Here is a 21,830-nt window from a genome sequence, read left to right as displayed (position 1 = left end):
TGCACTGAGCTGGTTATGGTAGAGATGGAGACACATCAATGGGTAAGGTAAGCTTTGGGAGTGGATGACTTGCTGATCAATTCAGTGAGAATTTGAACGCACTTCCAGAAATTCTACCTATTAGAAACTTATTTGGTTTACAGGCTTCTTTTTAAAAAATGCAAATACATCTAAGGGTCTTTTGACTGGAGTAAGGTTATAGTTTAGTCTGCATTTGTTCCATTGGGTTACTTTTTACTATCACCAGGCTGAAGTCAGTCATCCTAAAGAGATGAGAGTTTTGCTTGGGGGAAAGAATGTTTTGTGTATAAGATAAAACCGTAATCGCGTGTGAAACAGGAAGTGGAAGTCTTTGGACAGACAGAAGCCTGAAGAGTGTTCAGGAAACAGAGATGGTTGGCAGCGCCTGAGAGCACAGAGAACAAGAAAACTGGCTTTCTCTAAAATTTGCCTGATCACCTCATGGAAATATGTTTCCAATATTCTTTAAGGCTGGGACTGTCTCATTTCTTGTACAGAAAAACATTCCTCCAAGTTATAGCAGAGAGGAGGGAAAAAATGAAAGCAATTAAAATCCTTAAACAGTATTAAGCATTGACAATTTCCATGTTGCTTTGTTTAAATTCAAGGTAGGCTACCTGATTCCAGGACAATATTTCACTGATGTCATATGATAAATAAGAATTTTAAAACCTAGAATAGTAAAAACAACTATCAATGCCATGAGAGATAAATAACTACAATTGGTCAATGTTTAAAAATAATTTCAATTATGTTATTATAAATATGTTTTCTATTTGGTAGTAATTACCTATAATTTTTTAAAGTCCAGTCTTGTTGACATGCAACAAAAGTTATTGCTTATTATTTCATTTCTTTTAATGTGCTCACATTACTAAAAAATAATGACACAGATCCTAAAATGTTCAAAATACTATCTTTGCATACAAGTTTGGGGACAATTTCAAACTTCACATGAAAGCCACTGCTCACAGTTAAGATAATACCACTGGAAAGAATGAGTAAAAGCCAAAAATTTGGCTCAGTCTGAACCCTGACTCTTTGTATGGCAACGCTGCACAAAGAATAAAAACAACAATTCACAATCCAAATAAAAGAATGCTCTAAAGTTATTTTTGTACTTGTATTTCTAATATGGAAAAGATATCATTTTTATCATATATCCAAACTTAATACAAAGCAACAAAAAACATTAGCAACAAGTTTTGGGCCAACTGAAAATTATAAAACTATTTTTTTAAGCAAAGCATTAAATGGCAAGATAAAAATAAATCTGTGTGTTAGCCAGTAAAAATTCCATGGGTTTGTGCCTTTCAGTGTGAGTCACAAGTCTTATGGCAGGTACACTCTGTTTAGCTTTGGAGTGGGACAGAATGCGAGTTTCACATGCTGTCTGCAAACACTCCTCTATGTCTGATCCAAGCGCCGTTTGTCCTGCTACATTTGCAGGGTCTCAACCATGTTCACCAGTACGATCACCCATCCTTTCTTAGCATCCCTGTCTATATCCTGTTTAAGACAAAACCTGGGACAATATGTCTATATGGGAGAAAGGCACAGTGGAAACATAGACTCTTGGCATTGCCAAACATTGTTATTTTTATAGGTAGGAAACTGAAGCACACCTAGGCTTTAAATCTTGCTCAGAATTATCCATTGATTAAACTTCAGAGCTACAATTTGTTCAATCTCTGAAACTGTTGAGAGACATTTCTCCTTGCATCTTTTACATTTCTGCACATTTTGCAAATAGAGGCACTGACGATCTTTGTTCTGAAGTATATTTTCATAGATATTTATATAGCAGATAGCTTTGAAATATAGAGATGGCATCTCACTACAAAGTAAAGAGAAGGTTCTGTCCAATATAACAAAAATAATGTCTCCCTCTGGGGCAAAGTACAGGCATGTTCACTGCCCATTATAAAACAGTCAAACCCCCTAAGCTAGGAGTTTTTCTCTTGAAGCACAAACATACAGTGTACAAGTGTCACCTACCCTCTTCACATTGCCCTATGGGAACTGGAAGTCAGTGAACCAGTACAAATATTGATAGTCTAACTACAGCTATTGCTGTAAATAATAGAGTAATTTGTCTCTGACCCAGGAGTCTCGTGTCTCCTGCCAGCACCCATAAAGCTGAGGCAGGATGACTTGTGAGCTTAGAAGTAAAAGGATATCTCACATTCTTCATACTTTTTGAAAGAACCATAAAATTTTACTGATAATCAATCACATAAAAAGAAAAGAAAATACTAAGTATTGAGTAGCGTGTTGCCTGATTTTTCAAACCTAAGGTGATCTACTTACCATTTTGAGTATTATATGTTTAAGTGTAATATACAATAGTCTTTATTCTTCAAATCAAATTATACACACAAACACACACACACTATATGCTTTATTTTTTAATTTAATCTGTGAAATGGTCTCATTATCCTCTCTTTATAGATTAAAAAACAAAACAAACAAAAAGTATCACCACCACCCTGAAGTAAAATCATATAGCTAATAAGGAGTCAAAGCTAAAAATCTATGGTTTCAAAATTTGTGTTTTGTCTACCTCCAAATATGACACAGCTTAAAATGACATGGACCACTTTGGTTTTAAATAAAATGGTTAAATTATATAGTATTGTGTTTCATTTATTATCTTACCATTTTAATGGTACTATATGTTTAGGTAGTGACATGTTATAATCTAATATGCATTTAATATTAAATATTCAGTATTCACAACAGATAAAATGTTTTTAATCTTATGAATACTTAATTTATATATAATATACTATATAGTCACAGAAAAAGTCTACTAAAAAACCTATTGCTTACAAAGTTTAAATCATAAAACCATTTTGTAGATATATTTGTTTAAAGCTACACAGCTAAGAAAACATGATAGGAGAAATAATTCCATTGAAAAGGCTATGTCTTCCATAAATTATCTTGTTAGTAACAAAGAGAAATAGAAAATAACACACTATACAAGGTGGAGGAGAGATATATATCTAGAACTTACAGAAATTTTTAAAAATAAAGAACTTATAAAGCAAAAGAAAACAAGAACTTTCTAACTTTAATAAGCAAAATATAAAATATAAACTTATAAACTTATCATTCATCTGTGGCTATGAATGGGCTTTTATTTTCATGATACTATCCTGCTAATTTGAATGTTAAAAAAAATGTTCTAAGTCAACCATTTGAAATATAAATAACTAACAAAAACAACAAAAAACCACTTAAATATCTGTAGGCATTCTTCAAAATGTAAATAATTTTATTTTAAATTGCCTTAACTGTATTTCCAGATACTTATTAGTAATGTATTAATGGAAGTAATTATTGTAGTTGCTCCTCACAATGTTACTTTTTTTATTTAAAATAAAAAACTAGCTGGCTGATGTTTACAAAAACAAAACAAATTTAGAGATTATGGAGTCAGTTATGATGTAAAACAGTAACTACAGAACCAAGTTTATACAGCTATTATTTAGACAAGTATCTTAAATTAAAAGTTTAATTGCTGATTCATTTAAGATATTTTAATCCTTGGTAAATAACAGTAGAAGGCTGTAGTATTTGTAATAGGACATACCAATGTGGTTAATGTTGGTGTGAAACAGAAAACCCCATGGAAAAGCTAATGAGTTAAGATACTAGTTTTCAATTTTCATTTGGATATAAATTAATTTTAAAAATAATTAAAGCTGGCCCTGGCCTGTTGGCTCAGTGGTAGAGCGTCGGCCTGGCGTGCAGAAGTCCCGGGTTCGATTCCCAGCCAGGGCACACAGGAGAAGCGCCCATCTGCTTCTCCACCCCTCCCCCTCTCCTTCCTCTCTGTCTCTTCCCCTCCCACAGCGAGGCTCCATTGGAGCAAAGATGGCCCAGGCGCTGGGGATGGCTCCTTGGCCTCTACCCCAGGTGCTAGAGTGGCTCTGGTCGCAACAGAGCAACGCCCCAGAGGGGCAGAGCATCGCCCCCTGATGGGCAGAGTGTCGCCCCCTGGTGGGCGAGCCGGTTGGATCCCGGTCGGGCGCATGTGGAAGTCTGTCTGACTGTCTCTCCCCGTTTCTAGCTTCAGAAAAAAAATATATATATACAAAAATAATAATAATAATTAAAGCTATGTAGATCTAAATTTTAATTATATAGTGAAATACTTTCTAAGGGTATAAGCCTTAAACATTAACTGGGTTTTCAACAAGAAATATGAAGAATCTTTTACTGATGAGTTTTAAAAAAGGCTATAATTTCATCTATAAAGACTCATAATGTCTGATGCATATGATGCTTTTGTTGTTGTTGTTGCTGTTGTTTTCCATTCTGGAAACATATGAGAAAATTAGATAGTAATTTTTGTCCCCAATTTCTAATGATATCAAGACATAGAATTTAAGCCTGACCAGAAGCACAGTGGATAGAGCGTTGACCTGGGACTCTGAGGACACAGGTTTGAAACTCCTAGCTCATCGGCTTGAGTGTGGGGTCATCGTTTGAGCATGGGATCATAAACATTGTCCCATGGTGTGAGCTTGAGCCCAAAGGTCACTGGCTTGAAGCCCAAGGTTGCTGGCTTAAGCCTAAAGTCGCTGGCTTGAGCAAGGGGTCACTGGCTCAGCTGGAGCCCCTCAGTCAAGGCACATATGAGAAAGCAATCAATGAACAACTAAGATGCCATAACTATGGTTTGGCATTTATTTCTCTCCCTTCCTGTCTGTATGTCCCTGTGCTCTCTCTCTCTCATTAAAAAAAAAAAAAGAAAAGATATAGAATTTACTCCTTCACTATCCCATCTTAAACACACAAACAAATTGAGAGGATTTTAAAAAGAAGAAACACATTTATTTGGATCAGAATCACCTAATCATGAAGAAATACATTTTTCTTAACTTCAAGTTTTATATAATTAAGTACTATAACAATTGTTTTTAAAATAAAGCAGCAAATGTATTAAAGACAAACATATAGGAAGAAAAGGAATATTCATCTAGAAAGAGAGAAAACAAAACTAAAAGAAAAATGCTACACCTATTTCTTATTATCAAGGTCTTCCTATTGGCAGAACCTTGTGGATGCTGGAGGATCTGTGATAGCAGGACTGGTAGACAAAGGAGCTTACTTGGCTGACTTGAGACCTCAGCTATCAGATGGTGTCCCCTTCAGAAGCCCACATGTCTCACATGTTTATGCAAAAGGAAGCAAAGGAAAGATTACCTGGAAATCTGCGAATTATTTGGCATAGTCCTTCCTTTCTGCAAAGCTGATGCTGTATTTCTGGTAATATGTTTACCTGGAAGGAATAAAGAAGATTCTAGTGAGCTAGGCATTCATGAAGCAAAGGAAACACACACCCAGACACACAAAGTAAAAGACACACCCAGTTTTTAGACCCCAAATTTTTTACACAGCTGTGAAGGCCTGTGTACCCCATCCACACCCTACCCTCAAATATCTGCAGGTCAACATGTTGATCCAGAATCATAAAATGGTTTATTTGATACAGAAAATTAAAACCTACCCCTTAGAAATCTTCAAACTATTTGGAAATACTTTTGAAAAAGCCTTGAGATATTTCAAAGCCATGATATTTGCTAGAAATAAAAGGAAATAACGATGTTCTTATGGCAAACTGAGTAGCACAAATAACTTCATAGTTTCAAATTTAGCTTTGGCAAAAAATAGTACTGAACAGACCTCAAAGTCAACTAAAGTCCAAAGTTCCATGGGCCTTCAGTGATTTGAATCATAGACATTTAGTGGAAATTTGGTGCTAAATCTGTTTCAAAAGTGCATAGATGGTTTTCACTTTACACCGAAGGGCATTATTGCTTCCAGATATAGCCCCATCACCACAAAACTCTATTTTAGCAAAAATTTGCTCTTAAAAACCTTCATAAATGTTACCACAAATTCAAATATATATATATATACATACTCTGACTTATAAAGATTCAAGCAAACTAACTTTCTCCCCTTTTGAATTTACAGAATGGTTAACTAGCTATTATCAACAAAATCTCAAAAATAATTCCAAGTATGGGAAAGCCTTCTTACAACCAATAGAGAGAGGTCAATGTAAACTAGCTTGAACATCAGATTCATTTCTGAACAATTACTGGTTACCGTATTTCCCAATGTATAAGATGCACCTTAATTTGGGGGCCCGAAATTTTTTAAAAATGTATTACATAAAGTTATTGAACTCAAGTTTTATTCATCATAAAATTCATACAACTCCTCATCACTGTCACAACCCCCATCCATTAGCTTGGCCTCATCTGTTTCTGATGATGAATCACTGTCTCCAACAATGAGTGCAAAAACAAGCGTGAAAAAAGCAGGAAATGCAAGTAAAAGACACACCCAGTTTTTAGACCCCAAATTTTTCAAAAAATGGTGCATCTTATACATGGTGAAATATGGTGCTTTTGAATTAATTCATTCTAAATTATTAAAATAGTGTAGTTTATGTTTTGCTGGCATGATTGGATAAAAACAACTCTGTCACCGTGGGAACAAAGCATGGAGCCAGGAACAGGGCTGCAGCCACGCTTCTTGCCCTAACAGAATGGTAACCTTGAGCACATCTCTCTCTCACTTTCTCCATTTGTAAAAGAAAGAAGTTAGAGCCTTTGGGTTTTTTTGTTTGTTTGTTTGTTTGTTTTGTATTTTTCTGAAGCTGGAAACGGGGATAGACAGACAGACTCCCGCATGCGCCCTACCGGGATTCACCAGGCACGCCCACCAGGGGGGCGACGCTCTGCCCACCAGGGGGCGATGCTCTACCCCTCCGGGGTGTCGCTCTGTCGTGACCAGAGCCACTTTAGCGCCTGGGGCAGGGGCCAAGGAGCCATCCCCAGCGCCTGGGCCATCTTTGCTCCAATGGAGCCTTGGCTGCGGGAGGGGAAGAGAGAGACAGAGAGGAAGGAGAGGGGGAGGGGTGGAGAAGCAGATGGGCGCTTCTCCTGTGTGCCCTGGCCGGGAATCGAACCCGGGACTGCTGCACGCCAGGCCGACGCTCTACCACTGAGCCAACTGGCCAGGGCCTAGAGCCTTTGGTTTTTATTTTTTTTATTTTTTATTTTTATTTTTTTATTTATTCATTTTTAGAGAGGAGAGAGAGAGAGAGAGAGAGAGGAGAGAGAGGAGAGAGAGACAGAGAGAAGGGGGGAGGAGCTGGAAGCATCAACTCCCATATGTGCCTTGACCAGGCAAGCCCAGGGTTTCGAACCAGCGACCTCAGCATTTCCAGGTCGACACTTTATCCACTGCGCCACCACAGGTCAGAGAGCCTTTGGTTTTTAATTTCCACTTCTGCTCTAAGATTTTATCGATTCAATCATTCAATCATAGTTGTAGTGTTTTTTTCCTTAATGGTTGATTTAAAGTGCTTTGAAATAGTGCACCAATTAAATATTCTCCAACTGTTGCAATCCTGGTAACGCCCCTTCTTTATTCTGTAAACCATAAACTTCATCCCAGGTCATATATGGATGAAGCCCAGAATTCAGTAGAACCCACTCTGTGAATCTGTACCAGCAACATTCCTAAAAACTTCATTTGAAAGTCTGTAAAGATCACTTACATTCTTATTGCCCTAGGAAGTGAGAAAAGACTATAAGAATGGTGCACCATAGATTTTAGAGATGTCTGCCTTTCTCACATTTGAAAGTAATACAGACAGTTCAGAGACTAAATGTAGGAAAAATAAAATTTTCATAAAGTCCTGAAGTTTTCCATTCCAAATTTCTATGACAGACTGGAGGTCAGGGACAAAGACTAAAAAAATATGGAAACTCATAACAAAGGTTTGAGTGGGGTTATTTTTTTTAAGTGAATATACACAAATTTTTCAGATGTAAGAAACTTTAAATGTTAATAAACTTAAACCATTCTCTCCTACATCAGACAACATAACTCAGTTGCTATTGACTAAGTAGAACCTTTAACTATAGAAGAACCCAGAAAGAGAACCAGCATTTGTTAAGGAACATTAAAGATGGTATACTTTCACAAGTCCAATTTAAAACTTCTCCCACTTCTTGAATGGTTCAAAGCAAATGTGCTATCACTGCAAATGCTTAAAGGTACAAATGGAGGCCCTGGCTGGTTTGCTCAGTGGTAGAGTGTAGACATGTGGATGTCCCGGGTTCAATTCCCAGTCAGGGCACACAGGAAAAGTGACCATCTACTTCTCCACCCTACCCCCCTTCCATCTCTGTCGGTCTCTCACTCTCCTGCAGCCATGGCTTGATTGGTTCAAGCACATTGGCCCTGGTCAATGAGGATGGCTCCATGGAGCCTCAGCCTCAGGCACTAAAAATAACTTGCTTGTGAGCATTGGCCACAGATGGGGGTTGCTGGGTGGATCCCAGTCAGGGCACACGGAGGGGTCTGTCCCTCTATCTCCACTCCTCTCACTTGGAAAAGAAAAAAAAGAAAAAGCTACAAAATAAAAAGGGACAGGAGAATCTTGGTAATCTGGGTAATGACAGCTGAACTTATGGGCCAGAAACATGTGTGGATGCTGCAAAGACATTGTGCATCTTGCATCGGCTTCACACAGAAGAGTAGGTGACTATGTTGCATCAGAGAGATGACTGACTATTCATTTGAGACCTTGGGTCAGAAGGATGAATTGACTCAGGGTCAACAAAGCACTTGCTTCAAAAACACAGAGCTCAGCCAAGGAAAGCAACTGCTCAACCCCTTCTGCCTTCTATTTTCCCATCCCCTACCCAGTGAACTCTTCTTGGGTTCTCTCCTCCAAAGTATAATCTTTGGAATCCAGGGTCACAGCAGATGACATAACCATGGTGGTGACACGTGACACCAGAAATGTCCTCTCCATTCTACTCTGGAACTGAGCACCAAGCTAAGCAGTTAAAGTAATGACTCAGCACAAAGAAGCAAATACATGTGAGGGTTACGGGTCGTACAGCTGTGGCAAATCAACCATACGACATGTATCTTAACTTTTTTTAATTATTAAATCTAATAACGCTCTTCTGTATCCTTATTCTCTTTTTTATGTACATCATAAAATTTGTAAGATTTGCCTCATTATCAAGAGGAACATCAATCATCAAAGAAGCGTTTACTTGGTCGAGTTGACTTCTCTACACTGAGATTCCCCAGCTTGACACTGCAATAACTATTTTTCTGTTGGGCTTTATTTGGGGGCGGTAGTTGAGGTTCACAATGAAATTGAGCAGAAGGCGCAGAGATTTCTCATCTACCCACTGCCCCATTCATGCATAGCCCACCACTAGCACCATCCCCCACCAGGGTGGTGCTTTTGTTGCAATTGATGAATCTACACTGACACACCATAACCACCCAAAAAGTCATTTCTATACCCATCTTGTATTGGGTTTGAATAAACTGTGTGTGTGTGTGTGTGTGTGTGTGTGTGTGTGTGTGTGTGTACACAACTGTTCTGATGTTTTTCTTGGTGTAAAATCTTTCATAACTTTAAAAGGATTACAATGAATATAAAAATGATCATAACATTTGAGCCTGGGATATTTCTGAGATCAAACTGGGAGAAAGGAAATGTGCATTTTAAAAAAATTTTAATCCTGGCCCTGGTCAGGTTGCTCAGTGGATAAAGTGTCAACCCAGCCTGCCAAAATCATGGGTTTATCCCCGGTCAGGGCATGTGACAGAAGCGAAATGAGTGCACAACTAAACGGGACAACTAAGTGTAATGAGTTGATGCTTCTCTTTCCTTCTCTTTCTCTCTCTAATCAATGGAAAAAAAAAAACTTTAAAAAGATTTCAATCTCAGTGTACTTTCTTCAATCCTAATCTGTGTTAATCTGCATCTAAATTACATTTATTAGATATTCTCAGAAACAAAAGTAAAAAATCATTCTTGTTGAGATATTTAGTAAGAACAACAGTATAATATTGATTATAAATATTTAGAAAGTGGTTTTGGTGTTGTTGTTTTTGTGGCAGAGACAGAGAGAGTCAGAGAGAGAAACATATAAGGACAGACAGACAGGAAGGGAGAGAGATGAAAAACATCAATTCTTTGTTGCGATTCCTTAGTTTTTCATTGATTGATTTCTCATATGTGCCTTGACCATGGGGCTACAGCAGACCAAGTGACCCCTTGCTCAAGCCAGCAACCTTGGGATCAAGCTGGTGAGCCTTGCTCAAACCAGATGAGCTTGCGCTCAAGCTGGCAACCTTAAGGTCTCAAACCTGGGTCCTCCGCATCCCAGTCTGAGGCTCTATCCACTGTGCCACCACAGGCTAGAAAGTGTTTAAAAATAAAAAGCACAAACTATAGTAACTCATTAAGGAGAACAGACATTTAAATTTAGACTCTTCATAAAGTGTAAGAAAATACTCAAGTAAAAAAACATCTTTTAGTCACTTGTGAACATTGAGAGTGACACACTCTTCACATTGTATCTTAGGGAACTGCTTTTTTTCTTCATTGGATCTATACAACGGACCTTCACATCTTTTATTTGATCAAAAATAGAATCTCTTAAAGCTGTTCAGAATCACCCATATGGAAAGGAATTAATGACAAGAACAGAAACAACTCATCAAAGGAAAAAAATTTAAAAAGAATAAAGACTTAATTACTTTGGATGAACACATGGTAAAGCATGTTTATCCCCCCTGTCTCTAATGTACAATTATCATTCCATCAAATTCGCTTGAAAATGTCCTTGCGTGCTTTAGAATGAGAGCCATGTCAGGGCTCCAAGTACTAAAAATAGCACCCTGGTTTTAGGGGCTGCTAATCCTACAAACATTTAGAGCCAGAAACCAACCCCTTGCCTCTTGGAACACTAGAACCTGTAGGTTAGAGGTGAGATACAGCCCCAGTTACTAAATTTAGTGCTACCTCAAATAGTGGATCTCACTTCACTTTCGGCATCACATGGACCAATAGTTTTACATTTATGTCACTCTCCTCCTAACCGGAGAGACTTCTATAACACATCTGATGATCATTCTCATTAAGCACTTAAATTCCAAAGCTCTGACATGATTAGTAATTTTAATTTGAGCAGGTGCCCTTCCTTTGTTCATTCTACACTTATTAACAATCCTACAACATCCTCATCTAATTTGAAACAACTGTGTTTTGATATTTATGTTTATGTAAATAAGTCACGGCTCATGAAGCTTGAGATTATTTATGTTCCAAAGTGACTGTTATCTAACACATATCACTTAGAATTTATGTATTCTTTAAGAATATTTATTAGCCTAGGGCTGTAAGTGCAGTGGAAACATATTTATTTAGAAAGATTTTACAGAGATATGGTTAAGAAAACAGGATTTGAAGTGAGACTGTCTGAATTTGAATCCTGGTTGCTTTATTTATTAGCTATGAGGCCTTAGGCGATTTTCTTAACCTCCATGTGCTCTAGTCTCCTCAAATGTAAGTAATGGACCTAAGTAAATATGTGAGCATTTTGAATGGTTCCTGGTACGGGTGGGAAGCGTGGGTAAGAGGCAGGCGGTGGGAGTGGAGAGCGGCTATGCACGATCTTCCCGGCTTCCTCTCTGCAGGGCTGTGATTGCCAACGGCTGGCTTTCCCTACACTTCCAGCTCCTCCACCGACCTCACTCCCTTGACCAGAGCTCTCGTTAGATTTTGCTGCACCAATCCTTATTCATACCCTTCAAACCCAAGGTGGGTAAAATCTTATAATGTTGCTGGGTTCTTCGTATCTCAGTTTTGTTTTTTTTAATTTCTCTTTTCCTGCCGAAACCTCTGTAAATAGCTCCTTCATTAGTTTCTCTTCAGTGAAATCCTTTTGAGTCTAGCATTTGCCTCCCACTGGGAGGGGGACTGACGCACACTGAAAATATTGTAGACTTTAGGTTTTTCACTGTGACAACTGTGAGCAGGATAAACTTCAGAGGCAAAATATCTGCCTCAAAAAAATTTGGGAGGGAGTTTCAGCAATAGCCCTGGTAAGATACAGTGATTTTCTGAGCAGGGCAAAGGTGTTAAGTACAGGTATTTAAGAAATATGTAGATTCCTCATATTAGTGATTGATGGAATGCCAATAACTAAGTACAGGAAGGGTTCAAAAGGTGAAGGCCAGCCGTCTATCTCAGGAAGTGACGGAGGAGCTGACTATGCTTTGAGCAATAGAACAGCAGTTCTGCAAAGCTGCTAAATGCAAGAGCGGAAGTCAGTTTTCCCGGGATTATCAGTGGTCCTACAAGTGCACATGCCAGTCTGCAAACCTGCTTTTAACTTGAGATGTAGATTTGGGCATTATCAAGTACAAATGGTAGTTGAAACTTTGGGAGTGGTGTTAAGGAACAAGGACATTTAAGAATGTAAGAATGGGCAGAGGAAAGAAAAAACAAAAACAAAAAATGAAACAACAAGAAATGGCCAAAGATATACAAGAAGAACTAAAACAATGTGCTTGGCCCAAAGACCAAGGGAGTAAAGAGTTAGAAAGAGAAAGGCATTATTAAGACTGTCAGTTTCAGAAATATCAGGTGATCAGGCTTGCAACCACAATACTATGTTACTACTGAAAAATAGCTATTGGCTGTTGATAGAATCAACTGGAGTCCGAAAGACCTGTGTAAAAGGCTTTATTGAGAAAAAACCTGCCGGGCTGTCTCGTAAAGGAGAGCAGCCTGGTTTGTGGTTGCTATAGTAATTTTTCTTTTTTAAAGAAATCCCCAATTGTCTTTTTTTTAATTTATTTATTTATTTATTCATTCATTCATTCATTCATTTTAGAGAGGAGAGAGAGTAAGCCTTGAGAGAGAGAGAGAGAGAGAGAGAGAGAGAGAGAGAGGGAGGGAGAGGGAGAAAGGGGGGAGGAGCAGGAAGCATCAATTCCCATATGTACCTTGACCAGACAAGTACAGGGTTTCGAACTGGCGACCTCAGCATTTCCAGGTCGATGCTTTATCCACTGCACCACCACAGGTCAGGCTGGTATAGTAATTTTAAAGGCATTTAGGGGAGGAAGGAGGATATGGGGTGGCCTATCATTGGTAGGAGTTGTTAGGCAGTTATGCATAAGCTTTGTCTTAGTATGGATTATTACCTTATATAGAAGTAGATGTCAAAAGGTGATTGAGTAGAACTGATTGTAATATACAAAATGGCGGGGAAAGATAAATCGAAACTTATAGAAACAAAACTTCTGTTCGCGTAGCCTGAAGAACTGAGACCTATTAGTTATGACCTCTTTCCCAGACTTGTTATAGGTACCAAATAGAGCACCAGCACGTTTTCTAGCACAGTGACTAGCACATTATAGGCATTTGATCATTTTTTAGTTAACTTTTCTAAAAAGCACTTACAAAAAAACTTTTGGCCCTGGCCAGTTGGCTCAGAGGTAGAGCGTCGGCCTGGCATGCGGGGGACCCGGGTTCGATTCCTGGCCAGGGCACATAGGAGACGCGCCCATTTGCTTCTCCACCCCCCCCCCTTCCTCTCTGTTTCTCTCTTCCCCTCCCGCAGCCAAGGCTCCATTGGAGTAAAGATGGCCCGGGCGCTGGGGATGGCTCCTTGGCCTCTGCCTCAGGCGCTAGAGTGGCTCTGGTCGCGGCAGAGCGACGCCCTGGAGGGGCAGAGCATCGCCCCCTGGTGGGCAGAGCGTCGCCCCTGGTGGGCGTGCCGGGTGGATCCCGGTCGGGTGCATGCGGGAGTCTGTCTGACTGTCTCTCCCCGTTTCCAGCTTCAGGAAAAAAAAAAAAAAAAAAAAAAAATTCACACAAAGTGGATAGTAAATATTGGATGTCCATTTTAAAAATTAATAAGAAATTTATAAATTTTATTATAATTCAGAATACCACTCTAACTTTGAAAAAAAAATCAAAACAGTGATCCATAGAATAATAAAGACTTTTGGATGTACATATGTCTAAGGTAAGCAATAATCAACCTTCTCAATCAAGGTTTGGGTCCCGCTAGTTACAACCGGGTCCTTATTGGCAGCAGCTGAAGTTGAGGGGGATTCTATCAAACAAATAATGGCGAACATTTTATGGTAAAGTGTATAAGCCATGGCCACAGAATTTTCTCCAAACTTATAATGGATCTAATTTTTTTTGAGACTTTTTTTTAACATTATGGAACGAGAAATACCAGTGGTAATATCTCTAAGGCTGGTATAATCTTGTATACATTTGAAAAAAAAAATTTACCTTTTGATGTAAACCTAACTGGCACACATCTTCCTTGGACATGCAGGGTTTTCCACCAGCTTTCCTTGACGACAGGCAAATGAACAGATCCCAAGAGCCCAAATCACCTAATAGCAAAAGAGCATGGAAAAATAAAACATTTTATCAGATTTCTTAAAGGCAGCATTTGCTTCTTCAGAATAAAGAATATCATTATTTCAACCCTAAAACACAAGCAACAATGATTCCAAGTATGTTTAAAGGTCAATATTCAAAATAACTAAAATTCAACTTTTCTAATTTACCGGACCTAATATTTTTATATTTTGTATTGTATCCTAGGGAAAATTCAATTATCTGAAGTAATATCATAAAATTCCTTTAAGAAACAATAATTGGAATGTTTTTTTGTTTGTTTGTTTGTTTTTGTTTTTTTGTTTTTTTCATTTTTCTGAAGCTGGAAACAGGGAAAGACAGACAGACTCCCGCATGCGCCCGACCGGGATCCGCCCGGCACGCCCACCAGGGGCGACGCTCTGCCCATCCTGGGCGTTGCCATGTTGCGACCAGAGCCACTCTAGCGCCTGAGGCAGAGGCCACAGAGCCATCCCCAGCACCTGGGCCATCTTTGCTCTAATGGAGCCTTGGCTGCGGGAGGGGAAGAGAGAGACAGAGAGGAAAGCCTGGTGGAGGGGTGGAGAAGCAAATGGGCGCTTCTCCTGTGTGCCCTGGCCAGGAATCGAACCCGGGTCCTCCGCACGCTAGGCCGACGCTCTACCGCTGAGCCAACCGGCCAGGGCCTTGGAATGTTTTAAGTCACTAATTTTATAAATTTACAAAGACTTATTTGGAGATTGGGAGGAAAAAAAATAAAGTCTTTTATGATAGGAGATAGTTGCAAAATCAAATAATGATAAGAAGTAAAAACATTGAATATGGGCCCTGGCCGGTTGGCTCAGCGGTAGAGCGTCGGCCTAGCGTGCGGAGGACCCTGGTTCGATTCCCGGCCAGGGCACACAGGAGAAGCGCCCATTTGCTTCTCCACCCCTCCGCCGCGCTTTCCTCTCTGTCTCTCTCGTCCCCTCCCGCAGCCAAGGCTCCATAGGAGCAAAGATGGCCCGGGCGCTGGGGATGGCTCTGTGGCCTCTGCCCCAGGCGTTAGAGTGGCTCTGGTCGCAACATGGCGACGCCCAGGATGGGCAGAGCATCGCCCCCTGGTGGGCAGAGCGTCGCCCCTGGTGGGCGTGCCGGGTGGATCCCGGTCGGGCGCATGCGGGAGTCTGTCTGACTGTCTCTCCCTATTTCCAGCTTCAGAAAAATGAAAAGAAAAAAAAAAAAAAAAAAAAAAACATTGAATATTTTGTTCTGGGCTTCCGCAACACCATTGTTTTTTATAGATTTTATACATCAAGTATACTTTGTTTGTTTGTTTGTTTGTTTTGTTTTTATTCATTTTTAGAGAAGAGAGAGAGAGGAGAGAGAGAGGGAGAGAGACAAAGAGGGAGAGAGAGGAGAGAGAGAAGGGGGAGGAGCTGGAAGCATCAACTCCCATATGTGCCTTGACCAGGCAAGCCCAGGGTTTCGAACCGGCGACCTCAGCATTTCCAGGTTGACGCTTTATCCACTGCGCCACCACAGGTCAGGCTACATCAAGTATACTTTTATAAGATTTCTGACAAAGTAAAAGATTCAATGAAAAATTTTAAAGATGGGTTTTGTCCAAAAGAAATTTGTGGCCTAGTTATAGACAGCACAGAGTTAGTTCCAAATATAGAGTTTAATATGGACCAAAGCAAATGACATTATAAAACCAGGACAAAGCTCTTTGCCAATAAATCCTAGTAACTAGCCAAAATAATCTCAGAAGAGTATATTCTTGCATAATACTTGAACATTTAAAAATTAACTTTTGCACATATATCACTTATTCTCTTTGATTTATTTATATAAAAAGGTATCAATATGTAATATTGGTGCTTTAAACATATTTAATACTTCAGAGAAGATACACAAATAGATATCTCAAAAATAACCAGAAAAGTTATGTATAAAGGAATTGATATTACTTGAGAAACTTTCCCTATTTGGGATGAAAATCCAGTTTAAAAAAAAGTATGCAATTTCTGTATACATGGTCTTTGTTGACTACTGGTAAGATAACATTCCTTCAAATAACTATTTTTGCAGGACCTCACAAGTCACAAGAAGGTATTAGTGGTTTCTAAAAGGCAGAAAATAATCAATGTCTCCAAATCCTATCTTCACAAAATTTTCCAGAAGAATTTCTCACTTGAGATCGTAACACTTTCAAAGAAGGGCTTCTTTGGGGAGTTTGGTTGGGGTGGGGGGGTAGATTGATAAGGAAGAGTGAACTGTGACAATTAGGAATGAAGTTTCACTCTTCACTAATCAAGGTTTTTACAATTGGATAAGCTCTGTGTTTCTGGGAGATTGCTTTCTCTGTCTGTAATTGTTCTGTTGCTAGAAGAGAAACTTCTCTGACAAACAAAAGGATCCAGGCGACTGAACTCTTGTCCTAGAACTTCTCTGTTTGCTGTTGTATCCCAAGATGCTGGAAGGTCGAGCAATAGTTCAGAGGGACCAGGAGAAATGGTGCAGGCGATGTTGGGGGTAGGGTGGAAGAAATTTCTCTATGTAATTGCCATCCAGCCTTAGGCTTGAAGGGTCTACACAATCCAAATACTCTGATGATTCCAATACTTTATTTTAAATGTGCACCTGGAATTTTCAGCCAAAGCCTTTTGATATGAATTCAAAAGGAAAAACATACAGAGTGTTTCATGCAATATTATTTCTAGCCCAGGAAACACTATAACCTTAGAAGAAACCTCCTGTCATAATATACTCAACAAATATTTTAAGAAGATAAGGATATGCAAAGACAAGATTTTTCAAATTATGGACTGTATTGTTTGGGTGTTAGAAATAGAGTACATTTTTTATACTCCTCCAAGTCTGAGGCATGACCCCTTTCACTGCCTGGGACACGTACATAATTTCTGTATTGGACAGGAAAAAAAAATAGCCATAAATGTTTAAAACCAGAAGACACCTTTAAATAATTCAAAGCATTCAATTTATCACAAACCTTTTATGAGCAAGAACTTTGTGCTAGAAATATAAAATAGCAAAAATAAATAAAAATAGAAAGACCAGTCACTGCCTTTAGCAACATATTTGAGGGATCTAAACATTAAAAAGAATTTAAGATATATTATAAAGCATCACACTGTTCTTTTTTCTTTGACATTCATAAGGGTTTCCAATCATCTCTCAAAAATATTTAATATTTAAAATTCAAAATTAATATTTAAAAAATACTCTATAGCATGTAAATTTCTCTGTAAAATGATATAAATTAGAACTGAAATTTTCAAGTCATCTCTTTATACTTCTCACCTAATTCTTGCTACTAGGGTCTGGAAAATACTGACTATTTCCACTTAAAATTCCTATGTTTATCCCTCCAATTCCTATTGTTTCCCTCATTAAATTCTACCTCAAAGTATTTTCCAGTTAAATATTTAGTAGACCTTTTCACTTTCTGTTCATTTCTTTCTCCAACATTAGCCATCAACTGCCTCTCCCGAGACCCCCAGACCCTTTTTAAAGTAAAGGCTCTGTTTCATGAGTGATATAGTATATTCAAACTCGATTTTAAAAAACCCCAGAGTCACAATGAATTGTAGAAACTCAGCAGAAAACAAAGCCTGTTCACTCGCTAAGTAAATCACATTCAGAAGTCAACCTTGGAACGTTTGGGATACAAATTTGTGCCTCAGCAACACTACAAATTCCTGTCAGGGGTGGAGCTTTACGATATGCTCAGTAGCTGAAAGCATAGACTGGGCACTCAGGAGCCCAGGACACACAGCGAGATGGCAGACTGCAGGCGCACAGCGAGAGTCAAGCCCACGTGTGGGCTGCATTTGGCCTGCACGGTGTTTGTTTCATTTTTGGTTTTTATTTTAAGTATTTGAGAAAATGTGAATGTCATCCCAATTCACATAAAAATCCCGATTTTAGCCTTTATTTGAAAACCGGGAAGCTCAAATAACACCTGATCTATACCCTACGCGGCAGCCACTAGCTGGAGCTAAGTGCAGCTTCTTGCATGTTCTCCGGCTGACCATCCTGGCCCTGCCTTGTCCTGGCCCTGCCTGGGCTCTGCCTCTAGTAGCAGAAAAAGTGCTGCAGCTGGTGTAACACACTAGCGTGTCAGTCTCCCAGCAACTGCTCATACAGCAAGCTGGTGCTCCATGTTTTAGCTTTTAATGAATTATACTGTTTATTATGTAAATTGATTTTGATGAGATGCCCTTAGGCAAATTGGTATTTGGTTAGTTAGTCTTAAAAGGAAGTCTGATATATACCTTTTGATGTCTAGATTTAGCTATGTCTTCCCATAAGGTTGAGTAAGGTTGCCTCAATTGTAAAGACATTTTGTTGGCTGTGTTAAAGTTAGAAAGGGCTGAAGTGTGACTTCTTAGAGTTGTTCTCACAGTAGCCTAGAAAAAAACCCAAGTGGCCTATAACCACCTTTCCATTTATGTCTCCTTTCTTCAGAGATGAATTCTTAAAGTGGCCCAGGACCCACTCCAAGACTGGTCGGCCTCATCATTTTCTCATTCATACTCTCGTTTTGGACTCTTTTCTACATTCAGTCTGTCTCAGGGCTGCTGCAATAGTAAGTGGGCTAAGACACATTCTTTGTAAGCATTGGGACAACATTCCTGGTGTTCACCCTACTTGGTGTTTCTTTTGCCCCCAGAAGGCAGACATTGGAGTGTAAGAGCTAAGAAGTCAGATTTAGATTTGGGGAAAAACAGGCAAAGCAGATCAGAAAGATTAAGTAACTTAGGTCAGCCAACTAGTTAGTGGTGGGAAGAGAATTTGAATACAGGAAGTCTCACTCTAGAGGCCACATTTGAGACCATCGTGTAAGGTGGTCAGCAATGGGGGAAGGTCACGTGAGGAACCAGATGGGAACTTTGGCTAGAACCGCCCACATCCCTGCGCACCAAAAGAAACTTCCCAGGAGTCCTTGGGGAAAGAGCGACTGTCTACCAGCCAGTGAGATTTCACCACATCATATTAACTCGACCATCCTAGACAGGACCCTTTAAATGTGCCCCACATGGATCACCCCATGCGACTTCCCTGGCCTCTGTCCCCTGGGACCAGGGAACATGGTTGGGTGGGATGTGCTGTACTAAATAAAGGTTTTATTATTCCACACTTTGTGGCTACGCCCTTCCTTCTTCCTTGGTGGGGAAAAATACCTTACATTTGGTGTTGAAACCCAGGAGGAGTCAGAAGTCTGCAAGAACCACTCCTCTCTCTCCTTCCCCTCCGAGAAAGAACCAGGATCTCCGACCTTCCACCCACTTCGGTACACGGTGCGGTAAGTCCCCTGCCTCCAGCCTCCCCTCAGTTCTTTCCACCAAGACTCCCTGTCCGAAACCACAGCTGCGTCAGGGGTCTCTTTCCATTCCGAGTGCGTGATGTGCCCATGGAGATGTCCCGAGCACATCCACTTTACCTATCCATCCGGTGGACAGAGCTTGAGTTGTGGGATGCCAGTGATCATCTCTGACCACTCCAAGGACTGAGGGCAGCCAGGGGGGCACAGGAATCTAAACCTAATCCAAAACATTCATGGAGTTGCCTTATCTGAAATCTCTCCCTCCCTAAAGAAGAAGAAACTGTTCTTCTTTTCCACTGTGGCCAGGCCACAGAACCCACTGGACCAGGTAGCCTCCTGAAGGGACTTTCAGTTTTAACATCCTCACCAATTTATTGCCAAAAGAACTGGGAACTGGTTGGAGATCCCTTACATTTAGGGCTTCTAGTTATTTGCGCTCCCGTCCTAATCTCTGTGCCACCTGCTACACGGCGCAGGCCTTTTTTGGCCAGAGAAACCTCACCTAAACCCTCCACTGCTAATCTTTCCTCCTTCACCCAACCCCCAACTCTCTCCCCCTCCTGCCTGACCCCCGGGAGCACCCCTCTCTCGGGACCCCTCTCTCATCCCTCTGTGGACCTCTTTCACTTGAATCTCTTCCCTCCAAAAGTCTCCTCCCCTCCCTTCGCAGGATCTTATATCTCATTCATCTGCAAATACCAATCTCTCTTTCTCCTCCCCTGCTGGCCAGGGGCCCCTCCCTTCTCCACTGTCTGTCCTGCCTCTGGCTGTAGTGTTTCTGGCTAGATCTGGATGCCAGGCACCCTAGAAATCCTCGTCCTCTTATTCTCAACCCCCAAACTCCTATCCAGGACTTGTGAACATGGCATTTAGAGTTTTCAATGGTTGCAGCTAGTAAAAAACAGGCCGAGGCTACTCACCAGGCCTGCATGCAGCAGAAGGTAACTCTCCAAACCCAGGCTCTTGTGGCAGCCCTGAGGCTGGCAGAGCAACAGAGGCAAGGACCAGGAGGTGCCCGACCAAGTCCGGGCCGCAAAGAAAATCCCCACCAGGAGTTTGCTTTAAGTGGGGCAAGCAGGACCACTGTGCCTGACAGTGTCCCTGTCCACAGCTACCCACTAAACCCTGCCCTGACTGCAAGCTGCCCAGTCACTGGCAGAGCTATTGCCCCTTTAGGCAACAGGCTTTTCCTCAGCGCCTCTACATGGAGGACAAGCCAGCCAGGCGGGCCCACCACTAGAACTCCTAGACATCATGGACGACTGACACAGCCTGGACTCGGAGACCCCCATCATACTCACCCACGCTGAACCCAGGGTAATGTTGCAGGAACAGGTAAGTCCATCTCATTTCTTGTGGACACGGGAGCTGCCTTCTCTGTTTTGCCACCACACTCTAGACCTCTAATTCCCTCACAGGTCTCAGCGATGGGAATGGATGGGACCCCTGCTTTTCCTCTTCGCACACCACCCCTGACATGCAGTTTGGATGGAATCCCCTTTTCACACTCGTTCTTAGTCATGCCATCATGCCCTGTACCCCTTCTGGGTAGAGACATTCTATACAGTCTCGGAGCCACAATCTAGCTGACAGCATCCTCCCACTTACTCCTACCATTCCTCAATACCAAGGACTCCCCCATAATCAATGCTACCCTCATTTCTAACCATGTCTCTCACCTCAAGCTTACCCTCATGCAGGATCGCTGGCAGTTTGGAACCACTGGGCCCTACCCATCTCCAACTCACCAAAAGGCTAGACCCTGCAAATCCCCCTATTACTCTTCTTTTTAAAAAAAATACTTACAGGACTGCATCCGTGAAGTTTCTCAACTCACAAACAGATGTCCCTCACAACTCCCCTCAAAGCCACCACCTTCCGATCTCCCCTCCCCACGATGCCCCTAATCAGCAGGAAGGGAAGTAGCCAGACAAATAAGTGGTGCCCCTAATTAACACAAAAGGTCGGAATGTAAGGTGGTCAGCAATGAGGGAAAGTCACTTGAGGAACCAGATGGGAACTTTGGCTGGAACCGCCCACACCCATGTGCGCCAAAAGAAACTTCCCAGGAGTCCTTGGGAAAAGAGCGACTGTCTGCCAGCCAATGAGATTTCACCACATCATATTAACTCGACCACCCTAGAGGGGACCCTTTAAATAGGTCCCACGCGGGTCACCCCATGTGACTTCCCTAGCCTCTTTCCCTGGGGACCAGGG

The 21,830-nt window shown here is 40.8% G+C and overlaps 1 protein-coding gene across 1 annotated transcript in view; it reads right to left on the bottom strand.

Annotated features, from left to right (window-relative positions):
* The window catches only part of CPED1 (cadherin like and PC-esterase domain containing 1), a 330,727-nt gene that overhangs the window by 243,046 nt on the left and 65,851 nt on the right, over positions 1–21,830 (bottom strand). Inside the window, exons 3-4 of the mRNA XM_066262182.1 lie at positions 14,189–14,295; positions 5,239–5,314 (exon numbers count right to left, since the gene is read on the bottom strand). Of these exons, the coding sequence (XP_066118279.1) occupies positions 5,239–5,314; positions 14,189–14,295 (183 nt within the window). The remainder of the gene's footprint in view (positions 1–5,238; positions 5,315–14,188; positions 14,296–21,830) is intronic.

The sequence above is a fragment of the Saccopteryx bilineata genome, chromosome 2, assembly GCF_036850765.1.
Source record: "Saccopteryx bilineata isolate mSacBil1 chromosome 2, mSacBil1_pri_phased_curated, whole genome shotgun sequence".
NCBI classification, from domain to species: domain Eukaryota; kingdom Metazoa; phylum Chordata; class Mammalia; order Chiroptera; family Emballonuridae; genus Saccopteryx; species Saccopteryx bilineata.
This window is presented reverse-complemented; position numbering and strand designations above follow the sequence as displayed.